Here is an 18987-nt window from a genome sequence, read left to right as displayed (position 1 = left end):
TGTGTGTGTTGGGATGGTGCTGGTGTAGTTAAGTATTTGGTCAGTGTTTGTCGGTTTTCTGTATATGCAGGTTTGTAGTTCTCCATTGTCCTTTCTTTCAACTGTGATGTCCAGGAATGCGAGTTTGTTGTCGGTTTCTTCCTCCTTGATAAACTTTATGCCTGTGAGGGTGTTGTTGATGATGTTAAATGTCTCCTAACTTGTTTCGTTTTGTGATGACAAAGGTGTCATCTATGTAGCGGACCCAGATTTTTGGTTTGATGGTTGGTAGGGCTGTTTGTTCTAGTCTTAGCAGAAGCAGTAATGCAATGAATCCTGTTGGCAGAGATCCCATGGGTGTGCCGTGTATCCTAGTAGCAACCCACAAACCCACCAACACTCTCAAACAAAAACTAACAAACTTAAAAGACCCAGTACAACCCATGGACAAAACCAACGTCATCTACAAAATTCCATGCAAGGACTGCCACAAACACTACGTAGGTCAAACAGGAAGAAAGTTAGCCACCAGGATACACGAACACCAGCTCACCACAAAAAGACATGACTCCCTCGTAGCCCTACACACGGATGAAAAAAACTACCATTTCGACTGGGACAATACATCTATCCTGGGACAGGCTAAGCAAAGACATGCCAGAGAATTCCTAGAGGCCTGGCACTCCAACCACAACGCCTTAAACAAACGTATAGATCCAGATACCATCTATCAACCCCTCAGAAAACGAACAGGAAATGACATCACCACAAACCCTAGGAACCTCATCCAGGAGAAAGATATAAATAGAAAGCAGGAGACAACAGCTTCACTTCACTTGGAGGTCGCCACTGATGATGTTACCTAGCCAGGTAATGAAACGTCGGGATATCAAACCTACAGCTCAGCGAGCAAACCTACACCCTAAACCTCAACCTGAGCTACAAACCTTCACAAACCTTGCAAAAATGTTTGAACTGGTTGATTAAAAATATCTATAAGTTAAAGTAGTTAATAAATAACATGCTTAACAGGTCATACTTATATTTCAAATATAGAGAACAAATACACACAAGTACTTAGAACATATAGACAAAAAACATAGAACATTACAGTGCCGTACAGGCCCTTCAGCCCTCGATGTTGCGTCGACCTGGATCCAATCTGAAGCCCATCTAACTAACACTATTTCATTTTTATCCATATGTGTATCCAATGACTATTTAAATGCCCTTAAGGTTGGTGAGTCTACTACTGTTGCAAGCAGGGCATTTCACTCTGAGTAAACAAATTACCTCTGACATCTGTCCGATAGCTATCACCCCTCAATTTAAAGAAACTTCTGAGCAGATTACAGTGGTTCCCTGATCCCAGGTAGGATCAATACCATCCCTTTGGATCTTTCTGTCTCTCCAATGAAACAAACATGGTTTCAACCTCTTATCGATTCTTTAAATCAGTCTATTCAGATGTATTAAGATTAAATTCCCTACAGTATGGAAACAGGTCCTTCGGCCCAACAAGTCCACACCGACCATCCGATGAGTAACCCTCCCACACCCATTCCCCTACCCTATATTTACCCCTGACTAACGCACCTAACACAAGGGGCAATTCAGCATGGCCAATTCACCTGACCAGCACATCTTTGGATTGTGGGAAGAAACCGGAGCACCCGGAGGAAACCCATGCATGCATGCAGACACCCACCCAATGTGGGAATTGAACCCTTGTCCTTGGTGCTGTAAGGCAGCAGTGATAACCACTGAGCCACCGTGCCGCCCCTTAAAACATGCCTCTGGAGGAGGTGGGCCTTGAACCCAGGCCTTCTGGCCCAGAGATAGGAACACTAATATTGTACCACAAAAGCCGTCAAATTTTAGCTCTTAGATAATTTCTAATGAATCTATTCAGAGATGATTGTACACACCTCTGGAGCAGGTAGGACTTGAACTCAAGCCTCCAAGAAGTAAGAAACTATCACTGTGCTACAAGAGTCCAACCACCTCTTTTTTTAATATACCCTCCCACTGTTTTTTTAATGCCCTATGCAATTGACTGATCATCTCCCTTACATACCATTTAAGTCAAATGAACATTTCGCAGAGCATTTAATTGACCGTTAATGCTCCCTGCATCTGGCATTAGTTCCCAATCCATAACATGCCAAATAAGACAATTCTCACGCATCCAGACAGCTTACCAGTTCCATCTGCTTTTTCATAGTTCAGGACAAGTCAATGAACTTTAAAGCAAATATGAAATGGTGTTTAAAAAGGTTCACCAGAAGTTTAAAGTATAGTATCAGAGATTTAATAGACACGTATTAAAGCATCCAAATTTGAAAAATGGTTTAGTTCCTTGACAAAGTACAATTTTCTCAAACTTCTATCATAAATACAACTAACTAAGATTTTTGACTAAATTGATGAAGTGAGCTTTGGAAATGTGATCTGCATGATATGTTACAATTGAGTGAAACATGCAGCTTGTGGACAGTTTTTGCCAGGTTTCAAATGGACCAATACAAGGGATTGGAGAGATATGAACACTGATACCAGTTCCTCACCTGTATCCTTTTCATTCTGTCACACAATTGAAATCTAGCATTTGCACCAGTGAGATGGCTGAATGCAAAGTAACTTACTATCCTGACCAAAAGAGAAGGACTACTATGTTGGGTATAGTGGTGATGAGACATTGAAAATAAATTTAGATATTTAATTTGGCTCAGAAACTGACAAACCTCTTATTCTCTATTTCTGTTCCAGAGTACTGATGGGAAGCTATTTTTATTTAACTGTAATATGTTTGATTTCACAAGGTGAGTAGCTGTGAAATGAAGATATTGTTAAGTGACTGCATCACCTATTGAAGGAACTGATGAAAATGAAAAAACAAGAGCAAAGTCCCCAAATACCTAAAAGTAACCCTCAAGGAAATCATGCGAGGGGAGGGAGAGATGACAGGGATGGAAGGTAACAGTAGAAGATGAGAAATTCGACATCCAAGAGCTGAAATTCAGATTTGCTGCATGTAGAGTCATAGAGATGTACAGCACGGAAACAGACGCTTCGGTCCAACTTGGCCATGCCAACCAGATACCCAACCCAATTTAGTCCCACCTTCCAGCATTGGCCCATATCCCTCCAAACCCTACCTATTCATATACCTATCCTGATGCCTTTTAAATGTTGCAATTGCACTACCCTCCACCACTTCCTCTGGCAGCTCATTCCATACACATACCACCCTCTGCATGAAAATGTTGCCCCTCAGGTCTCTTTTACATCTTTCCCCTCTTACCCTAAACCTATGCCGTCTAGTTCTGGACACCCCCACCCCAGGGAAGAGACTTTGTCTATTTATCCTATCCATGCCCCTCATGATTTTATAAACCTCTATGGAGTCACCCCTCAGCCTCCGATGCTCCAGGGAAAACAGACCCAGCCTATTCAACCTCTCCCTATAGCTCAAATCCTCCAACCCTGGTAACATCCTTGTAAATCTTTTCTGAACGCTTTCAAGTTTCACAGTATCCTTCCAATAGGAAGGAGACCAGATGTGCACGCAATATTCCAAAAGTGGCCTAACCAATATCCTGAACAGCCACAACATAGCCTCCCAACTCCTGTGTTCAATACTCTGACCAATAAAGGAAGGCATACAAAACACCACCTTCACTATCCTATCTACCTATGACTCCACTTTGAAGGAACTGTCTCTTTTGTTTGGCAACATTCCTCAGCACCTTACCATTAAGTGTATAAGTCCTGCTACGATTTGCTTTCCCAAAATGCAGCACCTCGCATTTATCTGAATTAAATTCCATCTGCCACTTCTCAGCCTATTGGTCCATCTGATCAAGATCCCATTGTAATCTGAGTAACCTTCTTCATTGTCTACTACACCTCCAATTTTGGTGTCATCTACAAACTTACTAATTATCCTCTTATGCTCACATCCAAATCATTTATATACTTTCATCAGGATGCATAACCAGAACAAATTGCCTCTAGTTAGTCTGCTGATTACAAATGAACAATTAGTTGCTTTCCAACTGTGTTATTCTCCCAAAACATAATATATTCTAACAATTCTTACAAAGTAATCTTAAACCAATGCTTAAATTTACATTGGTGTCAATATTAGAAAAGCTGTCAAATATATGTAGGTAAAATACGAGTTAGTTGTTCTGTCTACAATCCCAGTAATGTGGATCCATCCCAATCTGAGAGAACACATCCAATTCTTACTTCTTGGAAGTAGTGCAATTCAGTTATTTAACGCCAACTTGTTGTTCAATGTGGAGGAATGCTATACTTTACAGTTCATTATTTACCTTGGATTAAACACCTTCATTTCTGTTATAACGATGTTCTTTACATCTATGCATTCCATCAACCCTCACTTTGTCAGATAATTGTCAATGTACACTGTCCTGTTCTCTTTCCACTATTGTAATGATGAAGCGTTAAGAATTCAGTATTGGAAGCTAACATTTTCTACCCCAAGTTGCCTCGAGAAACAAAGAGCTAAGAACTTGCATTTAGATTGAATTTGTACAGCACCTTTCACAACATCAATGTCCCGTAGTGCTTAACAGCAAATTCAATAGCTTTGTACTGTAATGTAGTATTGCAGCAGCCATTTTGTGCACAGCAAACTCCCACAATCAGCAGCATGATAATGGTCAGTTAATCTATTTTGATTATTTTGCTTTAGGGATAAATTTGGGAGCACACCGCGATCTTATGCATCCATCTGAGAAAGCAGATGGTGCCTTGGTGTAATGTCCTTTTCAAGGAAGGGCACCTCTAATAGTGTGGTACTCCATTAGGACTGGCTGTCTGACAGGACAGTAATCTTTAAGTACTACAGTAAAATGTTGGCCTAAATTGTGAACCCACAATTTTTGTCTGAAAGGTGAGTGTGCTGGTTGCTGAGCCACGGCTGACATGTAAAGTATAACCATACAAGATTGATACAAGGTTGATATTATTGTTGGTTGCGGAATAAATTTTGATGAAGGCTTCAAGTAAACAGCCTCGCCTTCTTGAGGAATGCTATATGCTCTGTAAAGTTAATTGGAACAAAAAGATAAAACCTCAATTTAATGCATTGTTTAAAGTATAGCCACACCCTCTGAGTACTACATTAAGGTGTCATCCTAACTAGTATGCCAAAGTCCAGGATTGTGACTAGACTTACAAGGTACTTAGAACAAATTCTAACAATAAAAGAGGCATGTAGTTTTGATAATGTTAGTGCAAGGAGTACAAACCACAATCAGTTATAGATACCAGTAAATCAAGTGAGAACAGTAGGTTCTGCTTTAACGCGGTAGTTCCATTCTTGTGTTAACCCATGTTACAAAAAAATCGTGTAATAACAGTACCATTTAAACTAATGGGACTGGAATCATGTTATAAGCGATACCTGCTTTAAAAGTTTGCGTTTTAGAAACCATGTCCCCAATTCATCAATCGCTTTACAGTGAATTTGCATTAACAAAATGCACTTTATAGCAGAATGACCTGTAATGGCAGTAACAAATATGGGAGATGGGTACATTTGTCGAATGAAGTGAGTGTCAGGAATGAAACTGGCTGCAAGATATTTTTGTAAGTCGTGAAATATTCCAAGGTAGATCACAAGAGTGTAACCGAACAGGGAAACTGAATCACATAAGGAAGTTTTAGGCACAGTTTGACCCAACCTTGGGAACGAGTAATGTTTTAAGGAGTAGCTTAAAGGAGAAGATGTGTTCAGGAACAGAATTCCAGATCTTAGAGCTCAAGCAGCTGATGGCATGGTTGCCAATGGTGCAGTAATGAAAATTGAAACCACTCGAGAGATCTGAATTGGAGGAAGGCAGAGATCTCGCAAGATAGTGACCTGGATGAGGTTATAGATAATAGGATGGTTGAGAGATTCAGAAAAGTCCAAAGAATCACATTTAAGTATTAACAAGCTGTACTAATCTTTAGAAGTTTTGATAGTAATTGAAGTAATTTAATTCTATCTTCGTACATATTCCATCTTTGCTGTGTTGACCAATACAGAAAATGCAAACTTAATGACAAAATTAAGGTATTTATTTATTCATGCAAAAGGCAAAGAAAATAACCTCATGATCTTTCCTGTGTTTCAGTAGTGCTGGCAACCTGAGAATGTGCATTATCTTCTAAATTACTGTTGGAAATATACATTATGTTATTCATATGTATAGAACGAGCTACCAGAGGAAGTGGTGGAGACAGTACAATTACATTTAAAAGGCATCTGGATGGTATACAAATAGGAGGGATTTAAAGGATATCGACCAAATGGTGGCAAATGGGGCTCGGTCAAATTGGGATGTCTGGTTGTTACACCAAAGGGTCTGTTTCCATGCTTCATGGCTCTTTGTTCTGCGACCTCTCGTAATTGCCATTTTGCCAATTATGCTCTGAATCTGTAAAAGCAAGGGACTGGATGAAATTATCCATATTTTATTTACAAACAAAAGCAGAATTTGCTGCTAAAACACAGCAAGTCTGGCAGCATCTGTAAGGAAAGTAGGACTACAGATGCTGGTAAAGTCAGAGTCAAAAAGAGTAGGGCTGACGATGGGCTTATGCCCAAAATTTCGAATCTCCTACTCCTCAGATGCTGCCTGACCTGCTATGCTTTTCCAGCGCCACTCTTTTTGACTCTGGCAGCATCTGTGGAGACAAAGCAGAGTTTACCCAGTTCTGAAGAAGGGCTACTGGATCCGAAACATTATCTCTGCTTTGTCTCCACAGATGCTGCCACACCTGCTGAGGTTTTCCAACAATCTCTGCTTTTGTTTCTGATTTCCAGCGTTCAGCATTCTTTGATTTTTCATATTTCATTTTTGACCTTTTTTTTTTAGCTCACTTGAATTCTTATGCCATCACTTTACACATGAACAGAAAGCAAACTGTTGCACTGGCTGAAAACCTGAAGTAAATACGAGGCAGCATCTTTAAAGAAAAAAACGATTATCTGAATGTTCCTTTGTCAGAACTAGAAGTTAATACAGCATTTTCAAAGCTGTTTATCAGTAATATTAATGTTCCCATCCTGATAACCTGTCAGGGCAGTGTCAAGGGCAAAGTAGTTTGCTTCACTGGTACTCAATGCACCACCTTAAGCATTTACTCCTTCTCCTACTGATGCAATGACAGCATTGTGTACCATCTAAAATTGCAAGAAAACACCTAGGCTTCTGAGACATCATCTTCCAAACCTACACTTCAACCACTCGGAAGAGGGTGTTCAAAACTGGGGGGAATATGTTTAAGGTGAGAGGAGAAATATTTAAAAGGGCCTGAGAGTTAGCTTTTTTTTTTACACAGAGTGATTCGTATGTGGAATGAACTGCCAGAGAAAGATGCAGGTACAGATATAACATTTAAAAGGCATTTGGACTGATAAATGAATAGGAAATGTTTGGAGGAATGTTGGCCAATTGCAGGCATGTGGAACTAGTTTAGTTTGGGAAACTTGATTGGCATGGAAGAGTGGGACTGAAGGGTCGTTTCCGTGCTGTATGCCTCTATGACTATAACTGTGACACTAACTTATTGACTCTTCCCCAAGATAATGGCTGAGCTGCTGAATATTTCCAGCAGTTTTTTTTTTCTTATAAATTTCCAATTCCAGAATGTTGTTTTCTCAGTAATTGTGCATGTTGCTGTATAGTTTTTTTTGTTCATAATATTCCATCCTGTGAACTTTGCAATATAAAAGCTTGTGTTTTGTTTTTGTTTCTAATGGGTAGTGCAATTGCTGGAAAGTTTGATGGAATCTGGGACAGAGGTTCTCTGGTAGCAATCAACCCATCTGATAGACAACAGTGAGTAATTTGTTATCTGCCAGCTTGTTTATTTATTAACTTTAAGAAGTTGTTGTTCAGTATTTCACTTGAAATGTGACAAAAAGTAAACTTGTTTAATTTTTATTGTGAGACCATATTTAGCAAGTTTTGAGAAGATTTGTAACTCAGGTTGAGGTTCTGGATGTAAGTTTGCTCGCTGAGCTGGAAGGTTTGAACCTTTCAGCTCAGTAACCAAACCTACATCCAGACCATATTTAATTCTAAACGCAATGCACTGCATGTTGTAAAGGACACATGGAATTGACACTTCTTGGGTCTCCCAAACCAAAGTGAAACCCTGAATTTAGACTCCATGTGTTTACCTCACTTATAATGAATTAATCTCAGCAATTCTATTATTTTAAAAAGAACAGAATTTGCTCAAACGTGTCAATTCACTGAATCCATCCAGTTTCCCTTCCACCATGAAAGAAAACAGTTGGATTCCATTAATGTCTCTATCTATGTTACAGCTCAAATTAGAAATTGAATGTATTGAATTATCAAATCAGAAATCTTATTCCATTGTAATGCATATTAGTATTAAATTAAGCTGTCATTTTTAGATATAATATCTAAAGTGTTTGTTTTAAAATACACATCACCATTAACATGAAAATGTTATTTTCCTGCTTACTTTCTTTTTAAAGAATACTTTTTAGCTATATATGTTTTGTAAAGTGTATTCCGTAAATCTGTAATTGTACCTTTCCATGAGCTTCATGGAATATAGTATGGCTGTTTATGAAAAATTACTATTGAGCATTTCAGTGTAAGCAGCAATAAATGTGATTCAGCGTGCATTGTTGTATTTTGCTACTGATGTGTGAAATCTTTTCTCTCAGAGATGGTTTCTATGTCCTTTCGTGTCCAAGCAAAATTAACTGAACCATTTGAGAAAAATGAAAACTAATATTAATGCAAAAAGTACAACTAAATTAAGCAAAGTGAAAATCAATTAAAGAAAAGAGATCAAATAGCAAAATTAAATTGAATATTATAAAGCATGTTAAAGAAGTAAGACTTTTTCTTAATGTAATTATTGCAGTTATGCCAAACTAATGACTACACTTATGGCCAAAGGATGTCACTACCTTCTGGATGCTTTAACATACGATCAAGAAAAATTTTCTGGTAAGTAATTTCATGGTCCACTTTCATATACTCAAGTGTGAAAAGCATTTGCATGTGTTTGCATAAAATGATACAAGCTTTTTGTGATGTACTTCAGTCTACCTAAGTAACCTAATAAAATACAAAAATATTTAAATAAATCTTAATATGCAAATTCTGGTTCCATGTTTTCTAATTATAAATACCTCTGATAAATCTTAATTGAAGAAAATATTTATAAACAAAAACCCTGAATTGATTTGTTTTGCATTTTCTACTGCCTCACTAAAGCCAATCTGTTAAATCATACATAGAAAAGTGTTTAGTAAAAGCAGAAAATGCTTAGCAGTTCAGACAGCATCTGTGAAGATATGCAAAATAAACATTTCAGGTTCCTGCTTTTTCCTCAAAACTGAACAAAATTAAATGTCTAATAGATCTTGAATAAGTATAAAGGCAGATGAAGTGAGGTTGTAGAAATTCAAAAGAGAAATTGTGGTAAGGTGGAAGACAGAAGAGATTAAACGAGAAAGGGATTGTTGAGGTCAGCAAAAGCAATTGGAAATGGGACAAATAAGGAAGTAACAAAAGTTGAGTGTAGAGGCAGCTTGAATGGACAAAAAAGCAGCATACTCACCAACTTCTGCCATCCAGAAGCAAGTAAAAACCAAATGAGGCAGATATTCTGGTCTGAAATTGTTGAACTCCATGTCAAGTCCAGAAGACTGTGAAATTTTCAGTCAAAAAGATGAAGTGCTGTCCTCTAGCTTAAAATGAGCTTCATTGCAATAGGTGTTGGAGGCAAAGGTAACTCCGGAGGTGAAATGGCAAGTTAAAATTGCACAAATTTTTTATTTATTTTTGATGGCAGCTTTTGATTCTACTTTCACCATTTGCTTAGATTTTAACCACATTTTATCAGCATGTCTATGAATGTTGGAAATGCCAACTTCACAGAAGTTGTTGATCAAGTGAAAGTTCTTACAACGCTGAATGAGTTGAAGAATTCCCAGAAGACAAAAGTTCCAAAAGTTTGACATAATGCTGTTGGCTTACTTTAAGTTTGTTGTGCTGTTCTGAAATGTATACCTTTTATCTAAGAAAATTACATACACAACTGAGTTTTCCAGAGCAACTGTGTGACCAATTTTCTAGCACTCTAATCGTATTCCAGTCTGCGCTTTATAATTAGTTTCTTACAAAATTTGATACGAAACGTGAATGCAAATAAAAACATGAATAAAACTACTTCAGAAAATCATTACTCATTTAAAATTTTCTCTTTTGCAGGGCCACAAATTGTGTTATTTGAATTGTTTTGAATTATGCCAACAAAATTGGTTCACAAGAATGGTCCCAGGAATGAAAAGCTTAACATATGAGGAACATTTGTGGACTTTGGTTCTGTAGTCAGTGGAGTTTCGTAGGATGAGGGGGTATCTAATTGAAACTTACAGAATGACTTGTACAAAGTGGATGTTGGGAAGATGTTTCTATTGGTAGGAAAGACTAGGAACTGAGGGCACCGCCTTAGAGTAAAGGGAAGACCTTTTAGAATAGAGATGGGGAGAAACTTCTTCAGCCAGACTGTGGTGAATCTGTGGAATTCATTGTCACAGAAGGCTGTGGAGGCCAGGTCATTGAGTATATTTAAGACAGAGAGAGAGAGAGAGGTTCTTGAATGTCATGGGGATCAAATGTTACAGGGAGAAAACGAGAGAATGAAGTTGAGAAACTTACCAGCCGTGATTCAATGGTGCAGCAGACTCGATGGGCTGAATGGCCTAATTTCTGCTCCCATGTCTTATGGTCCTTAAGATTTTCAATAGCTGATTTTTCTGTTGCTTTCCTCAAATGTACAGAAAGATCATTCAAAGCCCTAGCAAAGTATGATTTGGTGCAGTTAAAACACAGCAAAATTAGAGTTTTTGAGAGGTCTCTTGAAATTTAAGGAAGGATGGCAATCCCAAGAAATTGACGGACGGATTTTGAAAGGCTGGTATGAATTCTGCAATAATAGAGGTTGCAGGGAGAACCTGGTCACATTTGAAATGATACACCCAACTTTAAAATTCATGTGTTAGCATATGGATATTATAATATAGTGGTTAGGATACTCTGCTAGCAACCCAGGGTCTTGAGTTAAAAACACCATAGTAAATTGCAAAGTATATACTCCATAAATTAGCAATTTACAATTAGAATCAGAAAAAAAATCACAATGAAAGATGCTGTGTTGTCGCTTTTATAACATTTACAGTTTTCTAATATCCTACAAAGTAGGGAACTTGACACATACTGAGCTACTGGCCCAGAATTTTAACTGGCGTTAAAAATTCAATCTGGCCTACAAGTGATTCTCATTTCTCTTCAAATTTTGTCATTTTCCTCAACATTATTCAACAAAAAAGTTAGGATTGAAGTATATTTTCACATTGTGTTCAAGAAAAACCAGAGACTTCAACTTTGAAGGATGTTTATCAAAATCAGGCTTTCTTTTGAAGGAAATGTCATAATGTCAGCTTGTTTCAAACAGAGAATATGGGAATCTTGCATCTCAACATTATTCCCAACTCGCTGTATTGGAAGGAGTCAGAGATTGCTTCCTTATGTTAGATTTAACAGTCAAGAAGGGAGACTCTTGTTTGGGAAGCATTCCAGCTTTGAACAAAAGGATCCTGACATTGAGTTCTTTTGACCAGAACTGAAAACAAATAATGCAAAAATCAAGATTATTAAAGAAGTACATGCTGTGCCAGATTTATTGCCCATTATTTTTTATTATTTATTGCTGTTGATAAGTTTTTGGTCAGTTACTTTCTTGAATCACTGCAATCCATTTGGTGTTGGTAGCCTTGTGAAGTCATTAGGAAAGGAATTGCAGGATTTTGACACTGAAGGAACGGTGATATATTTCCAAATTGGAATGGTGAGTGGCTTGGAGGGGAACTTGCAAGGTGGTGATATTCCCATTTGCTTGCTTCCCTTGTCCTTTGGGATGGAAGAGGCCATGAATTTGGAAGGTACTGTCTAGGAAACCTTTGTGAATTTCTACAATGCTTTTTATAGATGGTACACACTTCTACTACTGATGGTGTTAGAGGGAATGATTGGCACCACACACAAACAATCACTTGGGTTGCTTTGTCCTGAATGTTATCATTCTTTGATATTGTTAGACCTGCACTCATCCAGGCAAGTGGAGTGTAATCTTGTACCTTGTAAATGATGGATAGACATTGAAGAGCCAGAAGTCGAGTTACTCACTGCAGGATTCCTCGTCTCTGACCAGCTCTTGGAGCCACTGCTAGTCCAGTTCAGTTTCTGGTCAACGGTAATGCCCAGCCTAGTGATGTTAGTGCCTTTGAATGTCATGGGTAATAGTTAGATTCTCTTCTGTTAGAGTTAGTCATTGCCTGACATTTCTTATTTGCCACTTGTCATCCCAAATCTGGATATTGCCCATGTCTTGCTACATTTGGACATGGACTGCTTCAGTTTTTGGGAAATACAAATGGTACTGAAAATTGTGCATTCACCAACAAACATCCCATATTCTTACCTTATAGAGGGAAGATTGGTGAAGCAGCTAGAGATGGTTGGGCCCACGAACTCCTGCAGAAATGTCCTGGAGCTGAGATGACTGACTTCCAACTACAAGCATCCTTCCAACTACATGCTTCCAACAAGCATCCTTCTTTATACTAGCTGTATCTTTAGTCAGTGACAAGTTTTCCACTGATTTCCATTAACTTCAGTTATGTTCGGGCTCCTTGTTGCCACATAATGTGGCTTTGATTTCACTTCAACTCAGGAATTCAATCGTTTGTACATGTTTGACCTAAGGCAGTAATGAGGAAAGGAGTTGAGTGGCCCTGCCAGAGCCCAAATTGAATTTCAGTGATTAAATTATTACAAGGCAGATACTTCTAGATAGAAGTGTTGACAACATCTTCCATCATTTTACTGATAATTGAGAGTAGACAGTCAAGGCAGTAATTAGCATGTTGGTTTTGTCTGCGTTTTGTGAGCACAACATACCTAAGAAACATTTTTGGGTAGATTCCAATGTTGTAGCTTTATTGAAACAGCTTGGCTAGGCCATGTGACAAGTTCTGGAACACAAATATTCAGGAATACTGCTGGAATGTATCAAGATTCATAGTTTTTGTAGTATCCAGTTCCTTCAGCTAGCCCTTGGTATCATAGGGAGCAAATTGATTTAGCTAAAGACTGGCATCTGTGATATTAGGGACCTCTGTGAGACTGAGGTGAATTATCCACTCAGCACTTCTGGCTGAAGATTGTTGAGAATGCTCCAACTTTACCTTTTGCACTACTGTGCTTGGCAACCCCTTTGCTGAAGATGGGAGTATCTATGGAACCTGCCTCATCTGTTAAATTGGTGAATAGTCCGTCACTGTTCAAACCTTATAAATTACGCTCTAACTCTTCACTTTAGATTGTTTTTGGCTAGGTCCTTGGAGTATCTTGAAAGTTGTTTTTGCTATTTTCAGAAGCTGAGTGTATCGCTGACAAGGTTAGCATTTGTTGGCTATCTGTAATAGTTATTGAAAATAAGGTAATGAGTCTTCAGCCACTACTGTCCAATGCCATTAGGAAGGGAGTTTAAGGTTTTTCAACCAATAACATTGAATGAACAGCAATATACTTCCAAATCAGTCTAGTGTGTGACTTGAGAAAAATTTACATCTGGTGATTTTCTCCCGTATCTGTTAACCTAGTAGCTCTAAGTACTAGAGGTTCAATGTTTGGAAATTACAATCAAAAGAAGCTTGGCAGGATGCTATTGTACATATCGTATTTGATCATTTCTGCTACCATGCTTCAGTGGGGGATGGAATAAATGTTTGAGTGGTGGACAGGATGGCTTTGGTCTAGATGCTGTAGAGCTTCTGGAATGTTGAAACTTCACCCATTCAGGCAAGTGTAGAGTATTCCATCGATTTCCTTTTGTACCTTGCTCAGGTTTTGGCAGACTCAGAGGTGAGTTTCTTGCACACTCCCTGCCTCTTGGTTTCTGGTCAATGATAACCTCCAAGACACCGAAGTTGAATAAATCTGTGATAATAATACCCTTGAATGTCATGAGGAAGTGGTTAGATTGTCTCCTGCTGGAGATGAGTCACTGCTTGTCCCTTATATGGTTTTATGTAGCTCCAGTCTGAATGTTGTCTCAGTCTTGCTGCATTTGAGCACTGAATCCTTCAGAATTTCACAAGGCTTGAGTTGTACAGAATACAGTACAATCATTAATAGACATCTCCGCTTCTCACCTTTTCATGATGGAGGGAAGGTCTATCAATAAAGCAGCTGAAGATGTTTGGATCAAGGCCACTATCCTGAGGAATTTCTGCAGCATTGTCCTGTAACTAGAATGATTGATCTTCTTTTGTAATAGGTAAGACTCCAATGATTGGGAGAAAGTGAAAACTGCAGATCCTGGAGATCAGAGTTGAGAGTGTGGTGCTGGAAAAGCACAGCAGGTCAGGCAGCATCCGAGGAGCAGGAGAATGGACATTTTGGGTATAAGCCCTTCATTATGAACCCCTTCTTGATGAAGGACTTATGCCCAAAAAGTCAATTCTCCTGCTCCTCGGATGCTGCCTGACCTATTATGCTTTTCCAGCACCACACTCTCAACTCGAGTCTCCAGTGATTGGAGACTTTTCCTCCTGATTCCCAATTGCTTCAGTTTTGCTTTGGCTCCTTGCTGCCCCGCTCTTTGATAGCTTGATGTCAACTTGCTTCGGAAACTCACCTCAATTTTGATGCTCAGTTCCTTTGACCTTGCTTCAACCAAGGCTGTTGAAAGATTTGGAGCCAGGTCACCCTGGCAGAATCTAAACTGAGGATCATGGCTGGTTCTGGAGCACACAACTTGTCTACCCCAGCCAGAATTTTATCAGGATTCTCATGATTTGCTGTATTAATTGTAATCACTATACCTTGATAACATGAATTGAATTAGTTGAGAGTGCTGCTTCCGGTGGGCCACAATACCTCATGGATTTCAAGTTTTCAGCTACTGTTTTGAATTTATCCTGTTCAGCATAGTGATAGTGTCACACAACACAAAGAAGAATATTCTGAGTGTGAAAATTCTGCTTCACCTCAATAAGAACTTTAAAGTGACGATTTCTGCTGATTCTATGGGCAAATGCATCTGTGACTGATAGTGATGTGTCATTTCTCTTGGCACCTATCACCAGCTCAGTCTGTAGTTGTGCCCTTCAGACTCTGCCAGAGCCACTCATGGTGATGAAGGTTGTACACTAGGTTAAGGACTTCATTCTGTGCCCTTGTCATCCATAATGCTTCTTCCAAATGGTGTTCAATAAGAAAGAGTACTAATTCATCAGAGGAAGGGAGGTAGTTGATAATTAGCAGGGGTTCCTTGCCCACATTTGACCTGGTGCCATGAAACTTGATGGGTCTGGAGTTGGTGTTGAAGATTCCCAGGACCACTGCTTCCCAACCATTTACCTCTCTGCTGCCACCTGTAATATCACTGGGACAGTAATGGTGGCAGCTAAGACTGGGTCATTGGCAGTAAGATACGATTTGGTGACTATTTTAAGGCCATTGCAAGACACACTTGGAATAAGTCCCCAAATGTGCATGAAGAGCACTTTACAGAGTCAACTGAGCTGGGTATACCTTTGTCATCTAGGTGGTCAATCAGATCAGTTTCTTTGTTTTGTTTATTTATCTCTTTGTTGCAATTTGATACATCCAAGTATTTTCCAAGAATAATTAACCTGGAGTTAAAAAGTTAAGTATAGCAGATTTCCTTCCATAAAGGACATTAGTGAAACCAGATAGGTTTTTACAACAGCTTTTTATTCGCATTTATCAATTTAATTGAATTTAAATTATAACGGTGGGATTTCAATTCATGCCTCAGTATTAAGGCAGCCCTCCACTAGTCCAGTAATATTACTACTTTGTTACTGTCCCACTGATCCGCCTTTGCATCCCAATCATAGTTGTTCATCTGTAGAATTTTGTGACATGTATCTGTTTGATCACTTGATTTTAAATTAGTACTTTAAATGTATATTGCATTGTTTTTGTAGGTCCACCATTTTCTACTCCCCTGCATGTAATCCATGACCTCTATGGTGAGTTTGTTTAAAGGATTTTGTAAGAATTAAAGATTGATGTTATGATTCCAAGCTGATAGACTACTGGACAAGTCAAATACTAGAATAAAACCTTGCTTGATAGATCATATGTTTAATATTTTGTTCATTAGTTAACATGGTGGTTAGTCACTAAAAATATTTACATGAAGCTGCAAATATTCTTTAACAACAAACCATAATTTTATTACACAAAAGAAAGAAAGCAAGCAAAGCAATTTAAATATACATTACAATTAGAACTGAAGAACAAAGTTTCAATCTGCTTCCCAATACTATCCATTATATGGATCCAAGTACAGAGAAGTTATGCTCTAATCTCAACTCTTCAAATTTCCACTTAACTAACTCCTTCTAGTTTCTCATTCTTAAACTAAAGAGGCGTTTTTTACAATTCCTCTCTGGATCTGATGGCATGGACCTTTCACAATTCTGAAAACCAAAATATTTTCAGTTCCAAAAATCCAAAGATTTCTGTACCAAATTATCTTGGCTTACAAATTTCTTAAACTACAAAAAATACTTCTGCTGTCGTGACTTGTTTCCTCTGAATGGAACTGAACTAAACTGTGTTTCCTTGCGAGGAGAGAAACTAAGCTTGTTTCTGAGCTCAACTCATGATTCTCGTCAACTAAAACTCTGGTATTTACTGTTCTGAAGTCAAAGCAATACAGATGGCTTAAAATAACTATACTGTATGTAATAAACTGAAAATTATAAATATCTTGTTCCCTGAACACTCCATGGGTGTTCTCAGGCCTTTGACTGCATTCACATGTCTTCTTGGAGCCAATGCATTTAGGTCACTGTTTCAGAATAACTTTGTGACCTTTTTGAACAAAAAGTCCTTCAAGGTACTAATCAATATCCATAGACTTCTCTTTTCAAAACAATCCAAATTGTAAGAATGATGACATATTTTACAGATCATTATCACATAACTGAATTGTGCCAATCATAATAAATGTCTGACACTGATTCTATGTAAATGTGGGAATCTTTTCTCGATGTCATTCTGGTAATAGGTCAAAAAGAATTGACACAAAAATAACTAAAGTTCACAACATAGAACTTCCCAACCAACCTTAAGACCCAAATTGTCCAATTTTCCAATGCAGAAGGAAAAAAAACAGTGCACTTCATTATTTTTGCCCTTGTGTAATCAATCCTCAGGAAAACCATCTTGGTTCAGTACATATAGGTATAAATATTTGGTCCCATTCTCCACAGAATTGATTGGTAGATTACAAAGGAAAGAAAATAACTACCAAAAATAAATGTAACAAAGTTAACATATACTAGAGAATTGTATTTAACTTGAAACGTTTTGAATGTTGTCATCATTTTTGTGACATCACTTGTTTTGCTAATTTAATGTGAATTTTTCAAAGTTGATGATGCAATTTCCCTGTCAATAATAACTTGATGTCAGTTCAGTCACTTCTTGAAAATTAATTTACTATTTCTTCTTCCATTACTTTTATTTTATACAATTTAACATTTGAAAAACTGTCACATTAAGCTTTAGGCTCTGAAGTAAATTATTATTGATACTCTTCTTACAGGCCAATCATGCAACATTCAACTGTTAGAATCATCAGATGCTTTGACTGACAGACAGAGAAGTTGGGGTCTGGATTCCTTCACTGAACAAATCCACTTAATTACATTGAAGACCAATACGAATTCCTGTGCTTAAATATATTGACAAATGCTGCATTTATTTTATGAAAAATTTGAAAACTAGAAATGTAAATCTGATTAGGAAAATTTAAAACATTAGGTTTGGGATTGAATTGGAAACTGGGGGCTTTTAGTTCCCCTGATGGCAGATTGTGCTGTATGCTCTCTTAATTCCAACATGTAGGCAAGGTTTTTTCCCTGGGGTGGGGGAATTCAGAACTAGAGGGCATAAGTTTAGGGTGAAAGGGGAAAGATATAAAAGGGAATTAAGGGGCAACCTTTTCATGCAGAGAGTGGTACAAACTTTTAGAACAAAATGAAATGGGTTTCTTGTATTATTTGCAGTTATACTGTGAATGCAGATCCAGGGTATTCTGTAAGTGGTTTCTTTTCCATTGCTTTCACCCTCCTTTCAAAATATTTGTCAGTATTTCTCCCCCCCCTCCCCCCCCCCCCCCAAAACCTACATTCGACTTCTGTGTACTCTCAACATAATATTCTATCAACAAGCTCTCTTAATCTCCAAATTAGTGATTGTGTTGCCTCCCAAATTCATGTCCATCCTGTCACCACTTTTTTCGATATTCCATGGTCAAGTTTCTGCTTCTGCATTCTGCACCAAAACAGCCCAAATCAACCATCAAATGGCATCTGCTGTGGCAATATTATTCCTTCTTAGGTTACATCCGAGAAGCAAAGAACAAAGAAAATTACAGCACAGAAACAGGCCCTTTGACCCTCCAAGCCTGCGCCGATCCGTAACCTCTATCCAAACCTGTTGCTTATTTTCTAAGGGTCTATATCCCTTTGCTGTCTGCCCATTCATGTATCTGTAGAGATACATGCCATCCACATTGTCTATACTTCTCATGATTTTGTAAACCTCAATCTTCATCTTTCTAATGAAAATAATCCTAATCTAGTCAACCTCTCTTCACAGCTAGCACTTCCATACCAGACAACATCCTGGTGAACCTCCTCTGCACCCTCTCCAAAGTATCCACATCCTTTTGGTAATGTACTGACCAGAACTGTACACAGTATTCCAAATGTGGCCGAACCAAAGTCTAATACGACTGCCAACTCTTGTACTCAATGTCCCTTCCAATGAAGGAAAGCATGCCATATGCCTGCTTGACCACTCTACTGACCTGCATTGTCAC

General features: G+C 38.2%; 1 protein-coding gene across 1 annotated transcript in view; it reads left to right on the top strand.

Moving 5' to 3' along the window:
• Window positions 1-18758, top strand: part of LOC122564372 (probable thiopurine S-methyltransferase) — a 66175-nt gene extending 47417 nt beyond the window's left edge. The window contains exons 5-9 of the mRNA XM_043719153.1: window positions 2749-2801; window positions 7767-7841; window positions 8911-8996; window positions 16076-16120; window positions 17707-18758. Of these exons, the coding sequence (XP_043575088.1) occupies window positions 2749-2801; window positions 7767-7841; window positions 8911-8996; window positions 16076-16120; window positions 17707-17840 (393 nt within the window). The 3' untranslated portion in view covers window positions 17841-18758. The remainder of the gene's footprint in view (window positions 1-2748; window positions 2802-7766; window positions 7842-8910; window positions 8997-16075; window positions 16121-17706) is intronic.
• Window positions 18759-18987: the final 229 nt, after the last annotated feature.

The sequence above is a fragment of the Chiloscyllium plagiosum genome, chromosome 29 (genome assembly GCF_004010195.1).
Source record: "Chiloscyllium plagiosum isolate BGI_BamShark_2017 chromosome 29, ASM401019v2, whole genome shotgun sequence".
NCBI classification, from domain to species: domain Eukaryota; kingdom Metazoa; phylum Chordata; class Chondrichthyes; order Orectolobiformes; family Hemiscylliidae; genus Chiloscyllium; species Chiloscyllium plagiosum.
Note: the sequence above shows the minus strand (reverse complement) of the source record. Positions and strands in the feature narration are given on the sequence as shown.